The 20,547-nt window shown below is 42.4% G+C and overlaps 1 protein-coding gene across 1 annotated transcript in view; it reads right to left on the bottom strand.

The window, feature by feature from the left end:
- rnls (renalase, FAD-dependent amine oxidase) overlaps nucleotides 1-20,511 on the bottom strand; it is a 48,086-nt gene extending 27,575 nt beyond the window's left edge. The window contains exons 1-4 of the mRNA XM_064924250.1: nucleotides 20,095-20,511; nucleotides 17,376-17,481; nucleotides 16,954-17,099; nucleotides 15,423-15,581 (exon numbers count right to left, since the gene is read on the bottom strand). Coding sequence (XP_064780322.1) covers nucleotides 15,423-15,581; nucleotides 16,954-17,099; nucleotides 17,376-17,481; nucleotides 20,095-20,209 — 526 coding nt within the window. The 5' untranslated portion in view covers nucleotides 20,210-20,511. The remainder of the gene's footprint in view (nucleotides 1-15,422; nucleotides 15,582-16,953; nucleotides 17,100-17,375; nucleotides 17,482-20,094) is intronic.
- Nucleotides 20,512-20,547: the final 36 nt, after the last annotated feature.

Genomic DNA, 20,547 nt, shown 5'->3' with positions numbered 1-20,547 from the left:
TTTATATATATTATATATATATATATATATATATATATATATATAACGCTTGTATGGTTCTGCATTTGGAAAGTATTCAGACCCCTTGACTTTTTCCACATTGTGACGTTACAGCCTTATTCTAAAATGGATTTAAAAAATAAAAGAATCCTCAATCTACAAATATATATAAAAAATAAACAGAAATACCTTATAAGTATTCAGAACATATGCTATAAGACTCGAAATTGAGCTCAGGTTCATCCTGTTTCCATTGATCAGCCTTGATGTTTCTACAGCTTGATTTGTCATCTATGCATAGTCACTTTTATTAACTCTACCTCTAACAGGTGTCCCTCCACATTGACTCTGTACCAGCAAAACACACACACATTATTTTTTACTGCTGCTTTAATTACTCATTATTTTTCTCTTATTCTTATCCTTATTTTTGAAACTCCACTGTCGGTTAGGGGCTTGTAAGTAAGCATTTCACTGTAAGGTCTCCGTCTGTTGTATTCAGCGCATGCGACTAATAACATTTGATTTGAGTCCACCTGTGGTAAATTCAACTGACTGGACATGATTTGGAAAGGCACACACCTGTCTATACAAGGTCCCACAGTTGACAGTGAATGTCAGAGCAAAAACCAAGCCATGAGGTCGAAGGAATTGTCCGTAGAGCTCCGTAACAGGATTGTGTCGAGGCACAGATCTGTGGAAGGGTACCAAAACATTTCTGCAGCATTGAAGGTCCCGAACACCACAGTGGCCTGCATCATTCTTAAATGAAGTTTGGAACCACCAAGACTCTTCCTAGAGCTGGGTGCCCGGCCAAATTGAGCAATCGGAGAAGGGCCTTGGCCAGGGAGGTGACCAAGAATCCGATGATCACTCTGACAGAGCTTCAGAGTTCCTCTGTGGAGATGGGAGAACCTTCCAGAAAGACAATCATCTCTGCAGCACTCCACCAATCAGGCCATTATTTACATAAAAAAACACTACTTTTCAATGGGTAAGTCTAATGTTTTTATAAGCAGAAAGTGAACAAACTTCCGCTTTTGTCCCATTCTTCCTTTACCCACAAGAACAGAAACAGTTCCCCTGATGTTATAACAGTATGTGCCAAAGTGGAAGTGAGTTTATATGACACTCTAATTTTAAAATGGCCTTACTCAGCCCTTCTGCATTGTTCCAGAACTGGGTTAACCACCTGTTAGCAATTACAACCTCTGATGTAAAATATACCAATAGTGCTCCACTTCTGGCCTAGATTCAGATGAATTCGAGGAAAGTGTGGGCAAGAGAAGGGTTGTATAATGTTTCATGGACGGTTTCCAATGTGAGTACTCGGCGTGTGTGTGGGCTGCGGCTGGCTGTAGGGAACACACCGCACCAACAGGTGTCCCTGTGAATACTGCAGCAGACACACTGGCCCTCAGAAACCATTCAAAAATCTTATGTCATTCAGAGAACTCTGCCAGTTCTTGCAAAACCAAACATTCCTGCCTCTGTTGTTAATTTCTGGCAGTTGGCTTATGTTGTCAATGAAATCAGATATATTGCCAGAGTAAAAGAGGAAAAGAGGAGACATTCTGCAAAAGCTCCCAACATTAAGACAGGGAATTCACTTCCCTGAACAAAAAAAAAAAAAGTCCGTAAGGCAATTGGCTGGGGTAGAATGCATTAGGGCTCTGGCACAGAGGTTGGCAAGCCACCCTGGATGAAAGGACACCTCTGCCCCTAAAACTAGTGCTCCAGGAACCCTGTCAAACCGCTGACCCAAAATCCTCTGCGATATATTATGGGAAACAAATAATCCAGGAGACCACAGAGATTTATATCAGGCGTGCCATGGCCCGCCAGTGCTCCCGGAGTTCATTCGTCTTTTGCTAATGTTACATGGTCCTATTTCCCTGCGCTGTGAGGGCCAAGACATGCCCCGCAACGCCTCAGAAGCTGAGCCAGAGTATTCTGCTGGATACCAACCATAAAATCCAAACATTTCGGACGAGACAACATGAACTATATGTTGAGTACTTGCCCACTGTACATTTGACAGCATGGATATGTGGTTGTTTGAAACCAAGGGTTTGATTTATTTTGGTTGCAGTTCTAAATTGTAGCTCGAAAGTAACTAAGGCAATAAGAGCCAGAAAATCGGAATAACATGCACATAAACAGTCCAATCATCTTCAATCTAATAAAACAACTATGCATATGTACTCGTGTGCACACAATCTATATAGCCTGTCAGTAAACAGTTCGAGGAACAGGTGCGGACAGGTCTTCACAATATTCCTAACTTCAGTTTGTTCAAAGCAAGTAATACTATGAGGGATACAGTACCACTTTTTGCAAATAGAGCCATGCCATATTGAAACCTTAAGAATAGGCCTCTATCTCAACTATCATTTGTATGTTAACAAAAAAAAGACTCAACTGCATTACAAAGAGCTAGAACTTTCAGATGCTTAAAAAAACCCATTGATCACTGCGAAGGCTCAGACAAGGTGGTTCTGGGGGGGGGGTTGCCAAAAACCTTGTTAATTTCAAAAAGGGTCTGCAGAGAACAGATAAATACACATTGTTTGGTGAGATCAAAAGACAAAGATGATTAGATGAAATAACCCACTATTCTGTGAACGGTTAGACCGTATGTGTGTGTGTGTGTGATATATATATAGATATATAACACACACACACACACACACACACACACACAATTTGTATATTTTTTTATACATTATTTGCTTTACAAAACTACATTTATGTGAATTATTAATTTATAGTAGGGACAGATCAACATTTACTGGGGAGGATGGGTTCACCAGCAGCAAATACAAAAAGACTGCTGAACAATTAATCAACTGGCCACCCAGACTATTTATATTGCTGCTACTCGCTGTACATTATCAATGCAGTCACTTTTCCCCTACCTACATGTACAAATTACGTCGACTAACCTGTACACCCACACACTGACTCGGTACCCCCTGTATATAACCTCGTTATTGTTATTTTATTGTGTTACTTCTTTTTTTACTTTGTAAATATTTTCTTAACTATTTCTAGAACTGCATTGTTGATTAAGGGTTTGTAAGTAAGCATTTCACTGTAAGGTCACCCGTTGTACACCCGTTGTATTCAGCACATGTGACAAACACAATTTGATTTGAAACATCTAAAGAATAAGCTACTAGCAAAACAAGCGAGTAAGAATTGTACTTAAACTCCCCCCTCATACTCATCTGGAGGTTGAGCATTTTTTCATCTCTATGTAACTGTATATGTAAAAAAAAAAGTTTAAAAAAACATCGGGACCACAATGGAAATAAGTCCGACTTTATTGTGAAATACTGGTTACTTAAAAAAAAATGGTGTTTATGTATTTTTTTAAACTAACAAATCAAATCAATAAATCCAAACTGTGCAGCGGCCAATTGATGAACTGAAAGTGACATCTGTTACAAAACACCAAAAAGTTGAATGACATTCAGAGACTGTCAAGCCAAGCCTTCGATACTGGGTAGGCCTACAAGGTAGGGAGGAATGTATTTTCTGTTTGTTGCAAACTATGATATTGAACTGTCCTAAGTCAGTAGGCTTTGTTTATTGGTTGTGTGGTGCATTGGCACAGAAACCTTGGTGGAAAATGTGTTGCATATCATTTTATATAATTCTAAATATGGCACCAAAATGTTGAAACTCAGATTGCCCTCTTGTTGATGATTGTCTGCAGCTGGCTCTGATTGTAGTGTAATGAAACAGGCAGGGAGAGGGAGCTCATTCGTGGTCGTCGGTGAACCGTTTATAAACACAGGGTCACTACAGTTATTGTTATTTGTGGTCGTAAACATTATTTTGAGTTAATTCTACAGTACAAGGGGAGGGTCATGGGAAAATATTTGTAACGTTGGGGAAGAGGGCGCATTTTTTTTTATGACACCTTGAGTTGGACTCCCCCCGTTGACTACTGCAAATTATCTGTGGGCTTTTTCTATTCTCCATTTCTCTTTTCAACATAACGACAACACATTTCTCTGCGTCTCATATTTTCAGAATTTTGAGCAATCAGGACCGAGGAGGAAGTGTGAAGCAAGGGTTATTTTGGAGCTTGATTCTGTTTAAAATTACTTCCAGATTGCATCCTCATGGGGCAGGGACTGGACCCAGCTCACCTGTTACTGCCCCCCTCTGTCCAGTTCCTCACACTACATCACTATCAATGACGTCTTCAAATGATTCAGGACCTTTTCACACAATATGCCTCATAATGAATGAATCTGACAATAAAGCCAGTTCTACCACCCACATTTAGGAAGTGTATCTACTGTATATTATATCACCTGTATCTAATATATAAAGACAAACCAATGTGTGGTGGTCTTCGAGAAATGTTATATCAATATACTGTATATTGAGCTTTGGCTTGTATGAGCCTGAAGGCCGTAAAAGTACACCCCTGGACAGGACGCTGTCTATTGCAAAGCTGAGTATATTCGTACAGTGCCAAACAAAGTTTTCCTTTCCAAGAGGTTGAGTGTTGGATCTAGAATGATCTACACATTCTAGAACATTTGCTGTTACTTAAAAACACACCCCATGAATACGTACTTACAATCAATCTATGATGAGTTAGACACACTCTATATGGAGATAGATGGTTCGGTTGGGCCAGATTTAATTTGACCGAAATACTATAACGAGAACAAAAATATCCAAGTGTCAGAAGTTGTGTGTATAAATTAAACAACAAAGGAGACGGGCCTCTGAAGAATGCTCCCAAATGACTCCAGTCTGTTTCTGTAAAGCAGAGCCATTTGTATGGCTAGAGTTTCTCCAAAAGGCACAGAGCACATTTCTCAAACGAATCCACAAATCCATTTCTAAGTCAAGGGGGCTTTGAAGTAATTTTCTATGGCTTTGAATGAAAGCAGTCAAACTGGGCTGACTTACATGCTTCTATTAAGTGAACTCTAGCAGCTCATCATGCCCATCCCCAACTGAGAGAAAGAGTCAAACATTTTCTCCAGACAACTCTGTGAATATTTTTAGGGACAGGTAATTCAGTGTGCAATACTTTCAGAGGTTGTCTGTCTTAATTGAAAGAAAACTATTCCCCACTGCTCCTGAGATTTCAGTGAATCTTGAGATGGACTGACATTTCCTGTATGCACCGGTCCCAGTCATACGGTGTATAGTAACTTAGGGGACACCACTACTTCAGTCAGACTATGGTTCCTTTCACATGTACCTCTCAGCTGTCACTCACAGTGCAGCACACTTCCAGAAGATAATGCTTCACCAACTCCTGCTCTAATGCCATACTTCAACCATCCTCAACCTTCTGTGTGTGATGCCACTCGAGTCATTCAGAATTCAGCATCTCAGACCATCTCTTCAACCTAATAGCAAAAGGCACCGATTCCTCCACCCTTTTCACTCGTCTGGTTCCCTTGTTCCGTCCAGCGGCTAATTTGGAATGCAACCATTTTTTTGAAAGCAGCGACTTCTGCTCGCGCTCTGCATTATTCAGCATTTCCATGAAACTCTAGGCACCCTGGAGGACTATGCCTTCCTCTCTCATTTCCATATTTGTCCTGTAGGACTCTACACTACGCCGCGTTAGGGTTTAGAAATCTTACTCGGAGAATACCAATTTCTGGATGAATGTGAGCCCTTTGCAGCCAGAGAGACACCTGGAGACCAATTTAACAAGCAACTGGAGGGACCCGGTCAGCGGTTGGCAGCTAAGGACAGGCTCTGTGTCTGTCTGTCTGTCTACTGGTGTGGCCGTGACCCCACTCTCCGAGCGTGTCTCAGGGGGAGGTGGGATATGCAAAAAACAATTCACACATGCATATAATACACACTTTTACATGTGTGGAATAGTACAAATACGAGTACCCACCAAATTATTATTATTAATAGTATTATAGTCACCCACCGACCAGCCAGTCAGCTGTGTCTATAATGAGTGGCCAGAGTGATACCTTCATACATATATGCATTGGAGTGAGGAGCACCCAATTTTTCCATGTCAGAGGAACGATTCATGAAAACAAATTAAGTAGAAGCAGCTTGTTACATACAGGTAACTTCCCAAATAAAGTGTCTTAATAGGGCGTTGGGTCACTATGAGCCGCCAGAACAGATTCAATGCGCAGTGCTTTCCCTAAGCTACGCCCGTCGACTAAACAGCCGATAAGACTTATTGTCAGCCAGCTACTTTTTCCACTTCATAAGGTAACTAGGATTATTTTCATTGAAAAGTTTCAATTCGCTAGTCAGAAATGTTTGTATAGCCTTCTCGCTCTAGAATGAACAACATGCATCTTCCAGCGATCAATTGATAGGAAAGGCGCATGTCAGTCACAAAGCAAGCAATGACAGAGAAACACTGCTGGTTTGTCTGCTGTCTATCCAGCCTCCCGGTACCAGTGTTATTTTTGTGCGATGTGGTTGGCTGCAGTTGAATTTCTTTTCACGGAGGAGGGAAAACATGATGCTTCTTCATCGTCTCCTGTGAGTGAATTTAATGAGAAGTTGAAATGCACTTAATTATTGTTCTGTGGCACATTAATTTATTTTCTTCCGCGTGTTTCATATGAACAATATGCATCTAGCCAGACACGGAGTCGGGCGCATGGGCTATTTATTGACGACAGAACAGCAAGTGTTGACTAGTTGATAAAAGGTGTCGAACTGACTGAATAAAGTAGATCTCCTATATCCCTTTGCTATTCATAAATCATACAATGTAGTTACACTGAGTGTACGAAAAATTAGAAACACCTTCCCAAAATTGAGTTGCACCCCATTTTGCCCTCAGAACAGCCTCAATTCGTAGGGGCATGGACTCTGCAAGGTATTGAAAGCGTTTCACAGGGATGTTGGCCCCTGTTGACTCAAATGCCTCCCACAGTTGTGTCAAGTTGGCTGGATGTCCTTAGGGTGGTGGGTCATTATTGATACACATGGGAAACCTTTGAGCGTGGAAAACCCAGCAGCTTTGCAGTTCTTGACACAAACTGGTGCACCTGGTACCTACTACCATACCCTGTTCAAAGGCACTTAAATGTTTTGTCTTGCCCATTCACCATCTGAATGGCACACATACACAATCCATGTCTCAATGCTTAAAACACTTTCTTTAACTTGTCTACTCCCCTTAATTTACAATGATTGAAGTGGATTTAACAAGTTACATCAATAAGGGATAATAGCTTTACCTGAATAGTCTATTTCATGGAAAGAGCAGATGTTCCTAAAGCTTTGTATATCGCATCGGGACAATGGTATTTTATTAGGATCCCCATTAGCTGTGGTAAAACATGAAATATTACATAATACAGAACATTAATAGACAAGAACATATGAAGGACAGAACTACATCAATTTTAAAAAGGCACACGTAGCCTACATATCAATACATGTATACAAACTATCTAGGCCAAATAGGGGAGAGGCGTTGCGCCGCGAGGTGTTGCTATATCGTTTAAAATAACAGGTTTGCTGTTCATCTGAGCAATATGAGATGGAACGGAGTTCCATGCAATAATGGCTCTATATAATATTGTACACTTTCTTGAATTTGTTCTGGATTTGGGGACTATGAAAAGACCCCTGGTGGCATGTCTGGTGGGTTAAGTGTGTATTTTCCTAGGATTCGAAGCCCATGTCAAGACTTGCCAGTGACCGCTAAAGTGAATTGTTAGTGTAGCCTAGTGATGGGTTCATTTGGCTCCCTAAGTTGCACACTGGTAGGCTACTACTACTTTTTGGCAGTTATCTGCAGATAAATTATGAAAGCATTTGATAATGTTTTAGGGAGTCTCAATCTGGTCCAAAATATGATAAAAGAAAACATTTTGAAGGTTATAAAAGCTAAATGATAGTAGGCCTATATAAATATTTGAAATACTGAGTTGATTAAAGTGTCGACAATGGAGTAGTCAAGTACTGCTTTCTGTATAGCAAAGCCCATGTTTAACACCTGCTTCATTCTTCAAATCATACCTGTAGGTCTATGCGTGGTTACCTGACTGTGCACCCAAACTTTTATACAGTCTAACGGGGGACCTGTGGATCCTCCCCCTGAAGTTTAGCCTTTTTATTTTTATTCTGCAATTCTAGATTGTTTCTCAACAGTTAATGCATGTTTACTTGACAGAACACAACTTTTCTTCTTAGGTTTTTGCCACAATAAACAAAATTGAAAGAGTAGACTATGTAGACAAGTATTTCTGATTAGATTACTAATCTACCGCCTTCCCCGAAAGTCCCACCCACAGTGATTGATTGACAGGTCCGAAACCCTACCAGCTCTGTGACTCACAAATATCCTAACAATACACTGAATTCATACATTTTCAGTCATTTTTAGTGCAAAGTCATGTCTTCTACTCAATACCACACCTACTTTTTACCAATCTGGGAGGTTAACTCGTTAAAGTATTCAATAATTTAGCTGTGCATTTTGAATGGAATCAAGGCATGAGAATGTACCAGAGGCCACCAAAATAGAACTTGTTCTGCAAGTACATTATAAAACCTGGCTTACTCCAGCTATGCCAAAATGCACATGTAAGTGGAGGCAGAGGTGAACTAGACAATACCAGAAGAGCATCTCACATATTGTTCAATTCAAATACTTCACTGATTAAAACTAAAACATAGGCTGTATATAGGCCATTACTTCCGGCGCCGACAGAGATGGCCGCCTCGCTTCACATTCCTAGGAAACTATGCAGTATTTTGTTTTTTTATGTGTTATTTCTTACTTTGTTACCCAGGTAATCTTAGGTAATATTACATACATACAGTCGGGAGGAACTATTGGATATAAGAGCACATCAACTCACCAACATTACGACCAGGAATACGACTTTCCCAAAGCGGATCCTCTGTTTTGCCCACCAACCAGGACAATGGATCGGATCCCAGTCGGCGACCCAAAACAACGACGCCGTAGAAGGGGCAGATGGAGCGGTCTTCTGGTCAGGCTCCATAGACGGGCACATCGCGCACCACTCCTCAGCATACTACTCGCCAATGTCCAGTCTCTTGACAACAAGGTAGACGAAATCTCCGCGCAAGGGTAGCCTTCCAGAGAGACAGAGACTGTAATGTTCTTTGTTTCTAGGAAACATGGCTCACTCGAGAGACGCTATCGGAGTCAGTGCAGCCAGCTGGTTTCTTCACGCATCGCACCGACAGAAACAAGCATCTTTCTTGTAAGAAGAAGGGCGGGGGTGTATGCCTTATGATTAACGAGATGTGGTGTGATCATAAGATACAGGAACTCAAGTCCTTCTGTTCACCTGACTTAGAATTCCTCACAATCAAATGACGACCGCATTATCTACCTAGAGAATTCTCTTCGATTATAATCACAGCTGCATATACCCCCCCCAAGCAGTCAAATCGATGGCCCTGAACGAACTTCATTCGAGTCTATGTAAACTGGAAACCACATATCCTAAGGCTGCATTTATTGTAGCTGGGGATTTTAACAAGGCTAATCTGAAAACAAGGCTCTCTAAAATCTATCAGCATATCGATTGTGCAACCAGGGCTGGCAAAACCCTAGATCATTGTTTTTCTAACTTCCACGACGCATATAAGGCCCTCCCCCGCCCTACTTTCAGAAAAGCTGACCACGACTCAATTTTGTTGCTCCCTGCCTATAGACAGAAATTAAAACAGGAAGCTCCTGCGCTCAGGTCTGTTCAACGCTGGTCCGACCAATTGGATTTCACGCTTCAAGAATGCTTCGATCACGTGGACTGGGATATGTTCCGCATTGTGGTGAACAACAACATTGATGTATACGCTGATGAGCGGGTTTATTAGCAAGTGCATCGGTGATGTTGTACCCACAGCGTCTATTAAAACATTCCCCAACCAGAAACCGTGGATTGATGGCAGTATTCGCACAAAACTGAAAGCGCGAACCACTGCTTTTAAATCAGGGCAAGATGACTGGAAACATGACCAAAAACAAACAGTGTAGCTATTCCCTCCACAAGGCAATCAAACAAGCTAAGCGTCAGTATAGAGACAAAGTAGTCGCAATTCAACGGCTCAGACACGAGAGGTATATGGCAGGGTCTACAGTCAATCACGGACTATAAAAGGAAAACCAGCCACGTCGCGGACCAGGATGTCTTGCTCGCAGACAGACTAAACTTTGCTCACTTTGAGGACAACACAGTGCCACACACGGCCCACTACCAAAACCTGCGGGCTCTCCTTCACTGCAGTCGACATGAACAAAACATGTAAACCAAATAAATCCTTATCCCAGTCTGCTGTCCCCACATGCTTCAACCATATCACCTCCACCCTACCTGACACCCTAGACCCACTCCAATTTGCTTATCCACAGACGACGCAATCACACTGCACTAACCCATCTGGACAAGAGGAATACCTATGTGAGAACGCTGTTCATCGACTACAGCTCAGCATTTAACACCATAGTACCCCCCAAACTCGTCTTCAAGCTCAAGACCCTGGGTCTCGACCCCGCCCTGTGCAACTGGGTCCTGGACTTCCTGACGGGCCGCCCACAGGTGGTGAGGGTAGGTAACATCTCCACCCCGCTGATCCTTAACACTGGGGTCCCACAAGGGTGCGTTCTCAGCCCTCTCCTGTACTCCCTGTTCACTCACGACTGCGTGACCATGCATGCCTCCAACTCAATCATCAAGTTTGCAGACGACACTACAAGGAGGAGGTGAGGGCCCTCGGAGTGTGGTGTCAGGAAAATAACCTCACACTCAACATCAGCAAAACAAAGGAGATGATCATGGACTTCAGGAAACAGCAGAGGGAGCATCCCCCCCTATCCACATCGAAAGGACAGTAGGGGAGAGGGTAGAAAGTTTTAAGTTCCTCTGCATACACATCACGGACAAACTGAAATGGCCCACCCACACAGACAGTGTGGTGAAGTGTGGTGAAGTGTGGTGAACCTCAGGAGGCTGAAGAAATTTGGCTTGTCACCAAAAACACAAACTTTTACAGATGCACAATCGAGAGCATCCTGTCGGGCTGTATCACTGCCTGGTACAGCAACTGCTCCGCCCATAACCGTAAGGCTCTCCAGAGGGTAGTGAGGTCTGCACAACACATCACCGGGGGCAAACTACCTGCCCTCCAGGACACCAACACCACCCGATGTCACAGAAAGGCCAAAAAGATCATCAAGGACAACAACCACCCGAGCCACTGCCTGTTCACCCCGCTATCATCCAGAAGGCGAGGTCAGTACAGGTGCTTCAAAGCAGGGACCGAGAGACTGAAAAAAAAGCCATCTCTAGGCCAGCAGACTGTTAAACAGTCATCACTAACATTGAGTGGGTGCTGCCAACATACTGACTCAACTCCAGCCAATGAGAAATTGGATGTAATATGTAATAATAATCTTCCGGAGCCGACAGAGATGGCCGCCCCGCTTCGCGTTCCTAGGAAACTATGCAGTTTTTTTTTTTTTTTACTTGCTATTTCTTACATTAGTACCCCAGGTCATCTTAGGTTTCATTACATACAGTCGAGAAGAACTACTGTATATAAGATCAGCGTCAACTCACCATCAGTACGACCAAGAATATGTTTTTCGCGACGCGGATCCTGTGTTCTGCCTTACAAACAGGACAACGGAATGGATCGCATGCAGCGACCCAAAAACGACTCCGAAAAAGAGGGAAACGGGGCGGTCTTCTGGTCAGACTACGGAGACGGGCACATCGTGCCCCACTTCCTAGCATTCTTCTTGCCAATGTCCAGTCTCTTGACAACAAGGTTGATGAAATCCGAGCAAGGGTAGCATTCCAGAGGGACATCAGAGACTGTAACGTTCTGTGCTTCACGGAAACATGGCTCACTGGAGAGACGCTATCCGAAGCGGTGCAGCCAACGGGTTTCTCCACGCATCGCGCCGACAGAAACAAACACCTTTCTGGTAAGAAGAGGGGTGGGGGTGTATGCCTTATGGCTAACGAGGCATGGTGCGATGAAAGAAACATACAGGAACTCAAATCCTTCTGTTCACCTGATTTAGAATTCCTCACAATCAAATGTAGACCGCATTATCTACCAAGAGAATTCTCTTCGATTATAATCACAGCCGTATATATCCCCCCCAAGCAGACACATCGATGGCTCTGAACGAACTTTATTTAACTCTTTGCAAACTGGAAACCATTTATCCGGAGGCTGCATTCATTGTTGCGGGGGATTTTAACAAGGCTAATCTGAAAACAAGACTCCCTAAATTTTATCAGCATATCGATTGCGCAACCAGGGGTGGAAAAACCTTGGATCATTGTTACTCTAACTTCCGCGACGCATATAAGGCCCTGCCCCGCCCCCCTTTCGGAAAAGCTGACCATGACTCCATTTTGCTGATACCTGCCTACAGACAAAAATTAAAAAAAGAAGCTCCCACGCCGAGGTCTGTCCAACGCTGGTCCGACCAAGCTAACTCCACACTCCAAGACTGCTTCCATCACGTGGACTGGGACATGTTTCGTATTGCGTCAGATAACAACATTGACGAATACGCTGATTCGGTGTGCGAGTTCATTAGAACATGCGTTGAAGATGTCGTTCCCATAGCAACGATTAAAACATTCCCTAACCAGAAACCGTGGATTGATGGCAGCATTCGCGTGAAACTGAAAGCGCGAACCACTGCTTTCAATCAGGGCAAGGTGTCTCCGTAAGGCTATCAAACAAGCTATCAAACAAGGCTATCAAACAAGCTAAGCGTCAGTACAGAGACAAAGTAGAATCTCAATTCAACAGCTCAGACACAAGAGGCATGTGGCAGGGTCTACAGTCAATCACGGACCACAGGAAGAAATCCAGCCCAGTCACGGACCAGGATGTCTTGCTCCCAGGCAGACTAAATAACTTTTTTGCCCGCTTTGAGGACAATACAGTGCCACTGACACGGCCTGCAACGGAAACATGCGGTCTCTCCTTCACTGCAGCCGAGGTGAGTAAAACATTTAAACGTGTTAACCCTCGCAAGGCTGCAGGCCCAGACGGCATCCCCAGCCGCGCCCTCAGAGCATGCGCAGACCAGCTGGCTGGTGTGTTTACGGACATATTCAATCAATCCCTATACCAGTCTGCTGTTCCCACATGCTTCAAGAGGGCCACCATTGTTCCTGTTCCCAAGAAAGCTAAGGTAACTGAGCTAAACGACTACCGCCCCGTAGCACTCACTTCTGTCATCATGAAGTGCTTTGAGAGACTAGTCAAGGACCATATCACCTCCACCCTACCTGACACCCTAGACCCACTCCAATTTGCTTACCGCCCAAATAGGTCCACAGACGATGCAATCTCAACCACACTGCACACTGCCCTAACCCATCTGGACAAGAGGAATACCTATGTGAGAATGCTGTTCATCGACTACAGCTCGGCATTCAACACCATAGTACCCTCCAAGCTCGTCATCAAGCTCGAGACCCTGGGTCTCGACCCCGCCCTGTGCAACTGGGTACTGGACTTCCTGACGGGCCGCCCCCAGGTGGCGAGGGTAGGTAACAACATATCCTCCCCACTGATCCTCAACACTGGGGCCCCACAAGGGTGCGTTCTGAGCCCTCTCCTGTACTCCCTGTTCACCCACGACTGCGTGGCCACGCACGCCTCCAACTCAATCATCAAGTTTGCGGACGACACAACAGTGGTAGGCTTGATTACCAACAACGACGAGACGGCCTACAGGGAGGAGGTGAGGGCCCTCGGAGTGTGGTGTCAGGAAAATAACCTCACACTCAACGTCAACACAACTAAGGAGATGATTGTGGACTTCAGGAAACAGCAGAGGGAACACCCCCCTATCCACATCGATGGAACAGTAGTGGAGAGAGTCGCAAGTTTTAAGTTCCTCGGGATACACATCACAGACAAACTGAATTGGTCCACTCACACAGACAGCATCGTGAAGAAGGCGCAGCAGCGCCTCTTCAACCTCAGGAGGCTGAAGAAATTCGGCTTGTCACCAAAAGCACTCACAAACTTCTACAGATGCACAATCGAGAGCATCCTGGCGGGCTGTATCACCGCCTGGTACGGCAACTGCTCCGCCCTCAACCGTAAGGCTCTCCAGAGGGTAGTGAGGTCTGCACAACGCATCACCGGGGGCAAACTACCTGCCCTCCAGGACACCTACACCACCCGATGTTACAGGAAGGCCATAAAGATCATCAAGGACATCAACCACCCGAGCCACTGCCTGTTCACCCCACTATCATCCAGAAGGCGAGGTCAGTACAGGTGCATCAAAGCTGGGACCGAGAGACTGAAAAACAGCTTCTATCTCAAGGCCATCAGACTGTTAAACAGCCACCACTAACATTGAGTGGCTGCTGCCAACACACTGACACTGACTCAACTCCAGCCACTTTAATAATGGGAATTGATGGGAAATTATGTAAATATATCACTAGCCGCTTTAAACAATGCTACCTTATATAATGTTACTTACCCTACATTATTCTTCTCATATGCATACGTATATACTGTACTCTATATCATCGACTGCATCCTTATGTAATACATGTATCACTAGCCACTTTAACTATGCCACTTTGTTTACATACTCATCTCATATGTATATACTGTACTCGATACCATCTACTGTATCTTGCCTATGCTGCTCTGTACCATCACTCATTCATATATCCTTATGTACATATTCTTTATCCCCTTACACTGTGTATAAGACAGTAGTTTAGGAATTGTTAGTTAGATTACTTGTTGGTTATTACTGCATTGTCGGAACTAGAAGCACAAGCATTTCGCTACACTCGCATTAACATCTGCTAACCATGTGTATGTGACAAATAAAATTTGATTTGATTTGATTTGATATGTATCACTATGTATCACTAGCCACTTTAAACAATGCCACTTCATATAATGGTTACATACCCTACATTACTCATCTCATATGTATATACTGTACTCTATACCATCTACTGCATCTTGCCATCTTGATGTAATGTATCATTAGCCACTTTAAACAATGCCACTTTTATATGTTTACATACACTACATTACTCATTTCATATGTATATACTGTACTCTATACAATCCACTGCATCTTGCATATGCTGTTCTATACCATCACACATTCATATATTTTTTTATGTACGTATTCTTATTCATTCCTTTACACTTGTGTGTATAAGGTAGTTGTGAAATTGTTAGGTTCGATTACTCGTTGAATATTACTGCATTGTCGGAACTAAAAGCACAAGCATTTCTCTACACTCGCATTAACATCTGCCAAACATGTGTATGTGACAAAAAAAATTTGAGCAGCATACATTGGCCCTCAAATCTAAAGCTGTGTAGCTCTGGTAGAATGTATGTATGTGTGTTTCGGTGATGGTAGGTAGATCAGTACTCACAGGAGCCCACGTCTCCTTGCAGCTGTAGGATCTGCGGTACTGGCATAGTGAGGACCACGGAGTCAAACTGCTCCGGGGCCCCGCCCTTCCGGCACACCTCCCAGATGGCACCCTTCTGGTAGATGTGGGTAACATGGTGGTCAAAGAACACCTCTGCCCCTGCTCGGGTGCAGAGACACAGAGTTGGCATTGTTGCAGTGAAAGACAGGGACAGGTGGAGGAAGAAAAGGAAAGAGAGTCGGTGAGGAAGAAATCCAGAGAGGATGTCAAATATAGAGAAGACTGTTTGATTGTGCCCCACTGGGGAAATGATTAAAACTTTGTGGTTAATAATACATACATCTTGGATATGGTTACATACACTCTCTGGTGCATATGGTGATGCCAAGAGAGTTCTAGAAAGGCATGCTACCTCACTTCATTCCATTCCCAAATGACAGATAATGAGGAGAAAAATGCAGGAAGAGATTGTGAATTAGAGAAAAGATGCACAACTCCTCTCCCTGAGGACGCAGAGTTGTACATTCCAGAATTAGACTACAGTATAAAGAAACAATTTTTCTCTTTAAAGATCAAGAACAAGGTTAGGAGCATCATAAAGGTCCAGAAAAATATATAGATTGAACCCTCAACCTTTTTTTGTGGAGACTGGAGATAAAATAACAGTTGTTGCCTGGGGTTGTTATTTGATCTGCTAATCGTGTACCATTATGTTTTGTCCTATTAGTTGACTACTCTACTGATTAATCAGATGTGGAGGTAGTATATCAGGCCTCTATTCATCGTTCATAACTCATTCTAAAAGGCCTGGAGTGGGTAATACTGTAAATAGCCCTACTTTGTTTGGCCTGATAACAACTTGCGACCCACAACCTCTTATAACATTCCATGGCTTTGACCTAGCGTGACACTCTGCTGTCTTTGAATTTCAATGACATTATTTGTTATCACTTTTTTTGATCTTGTATGACATTCACCTTGATTTACTGAAATAGACACTTCAGTAGGGGTGAATCCGGGTTAATGACCTAATCATTACTGACCAAGTTAAAGGCAATATTTGGAGTAACTGATTCATCTTTTTTCAGAACTTGTCGTCAACTAAAAGCATTAGCTAATCAATCAGTTTGATTAATGGATTCGTCTTTACAGCCCTAGTTTTGAAGTCAAAGCAACATCCTGCAATGTCCCTGCTTGATGTCTCGTTGGGCTCGGCCTTCATTATCTCAACTCAGTAAGGTTTAGACACAATATAAATCACCCTATGAAATCTGGCCTGACTCCCTCCTCGCCATCTAGGAACTTGGACAAATAAATGAAAGCTGAATGAGTGGGAGGACATGAACCTCAGGACATGAGCGTCTTGCAAAATATTTGTTTAATTAAAAAGAGAAGGAAAACATCTGTGAAATACTCAACAGAAAACGACACAAGTAAATAATTTCTCCAACAAGGTCCTTGTCGAAAATATTTGAGACTGACATAACGTGTGCTCTTCAAATACAAGGTAAAAGGGTAGGAGACGGGCTACCTGACTGCTTAAGGAAATGTTTGACGATGGCGGACACTCCTGTTGGACTGACATAGTTTTTATGGCCTCCGTCCTTCATCACCTCCCCTTCCACAGAGGAAACCAGAGGCTTCAGAACACCATGGGCCAGCAGCTCTTCATAGAAGCTGAAACACAATGGGATGAAGATAAGAACCATCTTGGAACACAAAGGATAACTTGCTCAAAGTTAACAAAACAAACAGACACCAATGGATGGACACATTTGTTGCGTCCCCTAACAAGTATCATTGGTCAAATGTAAAAAATGTATTTAAAAAAAACTGATTATGCTAGTAATAGACTGCCATAATCATTATGGTGCTGTGGGTAATAGGTAGACCCTAAAACAACAGATTTGAGAAGTTTGGGACATGATATGCATTGATTGTGGAATACAGTACTTTTGATGCATTTTGGCGTAGTATGTCGTGGCAGTAATGTACTGTGCACCAAGATCAACTATACAGGAGGCATCAGACGGACTTCTGCTGGTGGACATCCTTCCTCCTGCAACACAGAAACATTATGTATAAACAAAAACATTTAAATTATATTTACTCAAATTACATATCAATAGACTGACTGGAAAAATAGACCAATTACAATAGTTTACTGATGAGATTTCATGAGTTGTTGACAACATTCACGTCAACTCAAACAAAACATCTGTATGTGGGCCTATGACTGTCACAGGAAGGTCAACAGCAGCAAATGTATAGATAGATAACTTTATTGGTCAATTGTACACAAGGTCCAACTGAAATTTGACTTCTGCTTTTAACCCAAGGCCTCCGACACACGCACGCACACACACACACACGCACGCACGCACGGGGGGCTGCCACACTGGATGCCCAGGGAGCTGTTGTGGTGGGGGGTTAAGTGCCTTGCTCAAGGGAAACAACGACAGGCAATGGCAACCCCCCCGGTTGCTGACTAGCCTCTCTAATCGCTACGCTACCTGCTGTTTAGGGTTATATAACCTATACATTAGGGTCAAATATTATATCTTTCTAAAAACCAACATTCTCAGGTACAGCTTCTAGCCCCAAGCCATCAGATTGCTAAATAATCAGTTAATGGTTTTATTTGTATTTTATTTAACTAGTGCATATCAGTTAAGAACAAATTCTTATTTACAATGACGGCCTACAATGGTACCCAAACTATCTGCACTCACTAGACTGTATATACAAACCATATACACACACTCGACTGTATATACAAACCATATACACTCACTCACTAGACTGCATATACAAACCATATACACACACACTCACTAGACTGTATATACAAACCATATACACACACTCACTAGACTGTATATACAAACCATATACACACACACACACACACTCACTAGACTGTATATACAAACCATATACACACACTCACTAGACTGCATATACAAACCATATACACACACACACTCACTAGACTGCAAATACAAACCATATACACACACTCACTAGACTGTATATACAAACCATATACAAACCATATACACACACTCGACTGTATATACAAACCATATACACACACTCGACTGTATATACAAACCATATACACACACACACACACACACTCACTAGACTGTATATACAAACCATATACACACACACTGTATATACAAACACACACACACACACACTCACTAGACTGTATATACAAACCATACACACACACACACACACACACACACACACACACACACACTCACTAGACTGTATATACAAACCATATACACACACACACACACTCACTAGACTGTATATACAAACCATATATACACACACACACACACACTCACTAGACTGTATTTACAAACCATATAATAATATAATAATAATAAATATACAAACCACATACAACACACACATATGGGTGGTCCCACTAGACTGCCAAACTGAGCCACAAACCATATACACACACACACTCACTAGACTGCATATACAAACCATATACACACACACACACACTCACTAGACTGTATATACAAACCATATACACACACACTCACTAGACTGCAAATACAAACCATATACACACACACACTCACTAGACTGCAAAATACAAACATATACACACACACACTCACTAGACTGTATATACAAACCATATACACACACTCACTAGACTGTATATACAAACCATATACACACACTCATGCAAAACACTACATTGACAAGCCCCCACACACTTACTACATACGCACACACCAACACAAACATGCACACACACTAGACTGTATATACAAACCATATACACACACACACACACTCACTAGACTGTATATACAAACCATATACACACTCACTAGACTGCATATACAAACCATATACACACGCTCATGCAAAACACTACATTGACAAGCCCCCACACATTTACTACATACGCACACACCAACACAAACATGCACACACACACACACATAATTTGCTGCTGCTACTCTGTTCTTTATTTTACTCTTATTATCTATCCTGATGCCTAGTCACTTTACCCTGCCTTCATGTACATATCTACCCCAAATACCTCATACCTCTGCACATGGTTGATTTTGACAAAAAAAAATAGACAAAAATAGGAGCATGTGTGTTTACTGAGTCTGCCAGATGAGAGACAGTAGGGATGACCAGGGATATTCTCATGATAAGTGCGTGAATTTGACCATTTTCCTGTTATGCTAAGCATTCAGAATGTTAAGAGTACTGTTGGGTGTAAGGAAACATCAGTTGTGTAAAGTACATAAGTAAAAATACTTTCAAGTACTACTTGTGGTCGTTTTTTTTTGTATCTGTACATTACTTTACTATTTTGATTTTGGACTTTTACTTCACTACATTCCTAAATGAAATAATGTACTTTTTGCGCGACGCCACTGAATTTGACCCTCTCATTTGTACTGTTCTCTATAGAATAAGCACGCAGCCGACATTGTAATTATATAATTTTGTATGGCAACTTGCATCTGGCCAACGCACTGTACATTCTGTGCATTGCACCATTGTGACACTCATTATTGCCTCGTGTAGAGGTATGCTGCGCTTCTGCTTCGTATACATTGTATCTAAATAAGTCAAAACGTAAGAACTTTGTCGGCAACTGACACAAACTTACCTGCTCCTCGCGATTTATCCCAGACAACAATAACTTTGTTTGGCATTTCTCTTCGCAGAAGACAAGCGCATAAACTGCCTGTCAAACCTGCACCAACTATAAGAACTCGAGACATTATCACCTGAAATATAAACTATTTTCTTTGACAATGTTTGACCGCACCAAGCTTATTTGGGCGTGTTTGGTAACGCTGCAGATTTCACCTCTATCCTATAATTGTAAACATGAATGGCTGTTGGCCGACCAAAATTTTCCCTTGGTTGTATGCAAGGAGTAACAGTTTATTGAAGAAAAATAAACAAACCACTTTGTTTCCATTACGAAATCGCACTGAAAACGTTATTGTTACATCTATATGACTGACTAATTAGGCTACTATTCACCCATTGTGGTTGATACAAGCCTTTCAACAAATCGGCAATAAAACCAGCAGGATGTGTAATCATTACACCG

This window comes from Oncorhynchus masou, chromosome 18 (genome assembly GCF_036934945.1).
Source record: "Oncorhynchus masou masou isolate Uvic2021 chromosome 18, UVic_Omas_1.1, whole genome shotgun sequence".
In the NCBI taxonomy this organism is placed as follows: domain Eukaryota; kingdom Metazoa; phylum Chordata; class Actinopteri; order Salmoniformes; family Salmonidae; genus Oncorhynchus; species Oncorhynchus masou.
Note: the sequence above shows the minus strand (reverse complement) of the source record. Positions and strands in the feature narration are given on the sequence as shown.